The sequence below is a fragment of the Sporobolomyces salmoneus genome (genome assembly GCF_050403485.1).
Source record: "Sporobolomyces salmoneus JCM6883 DNA, S_salmoneus_JCM6883_v1_ctg183, whole genome shotgun sequence".
Classification (NCBI taxonomy): domain Eukaryota; kingdom Fungi; phylum Basidiomycota; class Microbotryomycetes; order Sporidiobolales; family Sporidiobolaceae; genus Sporobolomyces; species Sporobolomyces salmoneus.
Window position 1 is genome coordinate 1 of NW_027480980.1, and position 1,791 is coordinate 1,791.

At 47.8% G+C, this 1,791-nt stretch overlaps 3 protein-coding genes across 3 annotated transcripts; all 3 read right to left on the reverse strand.

Moving 5' to 3' along the window:
• Positions 1–5: 5 nt before the first annotated feature.
• Positions 6–572, reverse strand: JCM6883_002931 (uncharacterized protein; the record flags this gene model as incomplete). The annotated part of the gene is made up of 4 exons (XM_076635725.1): positions 6–21; positions 82–265; positions 335–505; positions 563–572. 4 exons carry the CDS (start codon positions 570–572, stop codon positions 6–8), a joined length of 381 nt encoding a protein of 126 aa, XP_076484290.1.
• Positions 573–885: 313 nt separating this feature from the next.
• Positions 886–1,446, reverse strand: JCM6883_002932 (uncharacterized protein; the record flags this gene model as incomplete). Its single annotated transcript, XM_076635726.1, has 2 exons — positions 886–945; positions 1,015–1,446. 2 exons carry the CDS (start codon positions 1,444–1,446, stop codon positions 886–888), a joined length of 492 nt encoding a protein of 163 aa, XP_076484291.1.
• A 57-nt stretch (positions 1,447–1,503) lies between these two features.
• JCM6883_002933 (uncharacterized protein) lies at positions 1,504–1,746 on the reverse strand (the record flags this gene model as incomplete). The annotated part of the gene is made up of 1 exon (XM_076635727.1): positions 1,504–1,746. One exon carries the CDS (start codon positions 1,744–1,746, stop codon positions 1,504–1,506), a length of 243 nt encoding a protein of 80 aa, XP_076484292.1.
• Positions 1,747–1,791: the final 45 nt, after the last annotated feature.

The following is a 1,791-nucleotide window of genomic DNA, read 5'->3' on the forward strand; positions in this document are numbered from 1 at the left end:
AAAGATTATACGATCGAATATCTACCGTTCCGACACAAGGTGAGCAATGGTAGTCTCAGATCGACTGAGAGAGTGACTTACCCATCTGCGTATAACTCTCTCAACTTGACCACGACTGGAGGAACATTTTGATTCGTTTTCATATCTCGTTCACCTTCTTCAACAACAGCCTGTCCCAATTTTCTCTTCTCCAACCATTTCCAATCATCTTCTCCTTGACAGTACTTTCCTTTCGACTTTGGTTCGATGAGCGTTCCGACGAAGTCTATGTCAAAGTCGAAATGAGATGAGTTGCGAAAGAAAGGGAAGGAAGTGCGAGATGAGAACGACTTACCAAAGCAAGCAATTTTGTCTGATACAGGAGGGTCATCGTAAGTTGCATGTAGTAGATTACGTTTGCGTCCTATACGAGCGAGCCATTTGAAAGTGTCTGAAGTGGGGGAGACGGGAGTTGAGGGAGATTTTTTCGAAGTAGGAGGAGACGGAGGAGTGGTAGCACGCTTCTCTGCAGGTCGAGAATAGTCAGTATATACTCTACAGATAGAGGAGAGAGGTTACGCACTTGTAGACATGATGGGATTGGTAAAAGGGAAGAGAGAAAGAGAGAAAAGGGGATCAAAGAAATCGACTTGAAACTCGTTTTGCTTTCGTCAGTAGTAGCGAGGATACTCTCAGAGTGAGGTACTATCAGTGAAATGAAGAGGAATTCGAATCACCTGGCAAAGTCCTCGTAATCGCGCGAGATGAGAATACTTATTCCAAGTTAAGAGTTCAAACAAACAAGATAGAGAGCGAGAAAAATAATGGAGTCGTGGGTATAGCCAATGAGTGTATCTACTAGCTAGCTGGTGAGGACGTGATCGAGCGTGAAAAGGGTAGGTTCGTTTAAGCGTGAATAATGCGAGAAGGGGAGTTTTGTAAGCGGAGGAGGAGAGCATCGAGACGCTACAAGCAAAGTAGACAGCGAGTCAGTATATGAGCTGAGTATCTCGAAGGAGAGAAAGGTTGACTCACTGTTTCTAGTTCGTTCAGCGTTTTGAATCGAGGTTCGTAGAGTTGCTGAACTGGAGGGGAAAGGCTGAGATCGTTCAAGTCTCGACCGAACAGCGCTTCCCTCGCTACATCTTTTGTGCTAGAGCTCGAGCTCGGTCGACGAGAGTCTTCGGCAGCTTTGACGATCGTTACGAGGGTGTCGAGACCGAATTCGGAGGGATAGACGACGGGGCGACGATGATTCGAGGTTGAAGATGAGGCGAGAGTGAAAAACGCACCTGACGGCGCTCTTCCAGTCGACGAGTGGTCGGTAACAGGCGTCGAAAGTTGATCGGTTCCACTCGAGAGCATCGACGAGACTGAGGCGACCGAGAGTTTCTGCCCATGAAGGAGGGAGGACGGGGTCAGTTTCGAGTAAACGGGAGGATAGTGGAGGAAGACAGCACACAGCATACAGGAACAGGTCAACCGATTTCCGGTAACCTCGCGAAATCAGACAATTTCTTCTCATCAATCGTCCCTTTGAGAACTGATTCCAGCACTTCCTATACGACTTGAGTATTCTCGCTTCTTCCTACGTGTATATCCATCCTTTCCAGCTGGGACACTGAGCATCTTGAGTGAGGTACGTGAACATTGAACGATCTTCCCAACTCCACCGAACTTGTCGAGGGAGGGATTCGATGATTCGTTGAGGAGGAACGGGCAGTGGGGAGTTCGGAGAAGGTCCACAGGGAGTGTAACGGAATCCATGCTTGTTGAAAGGGTGGGAACGGGTAGAGAAGAATTCGAATGAAG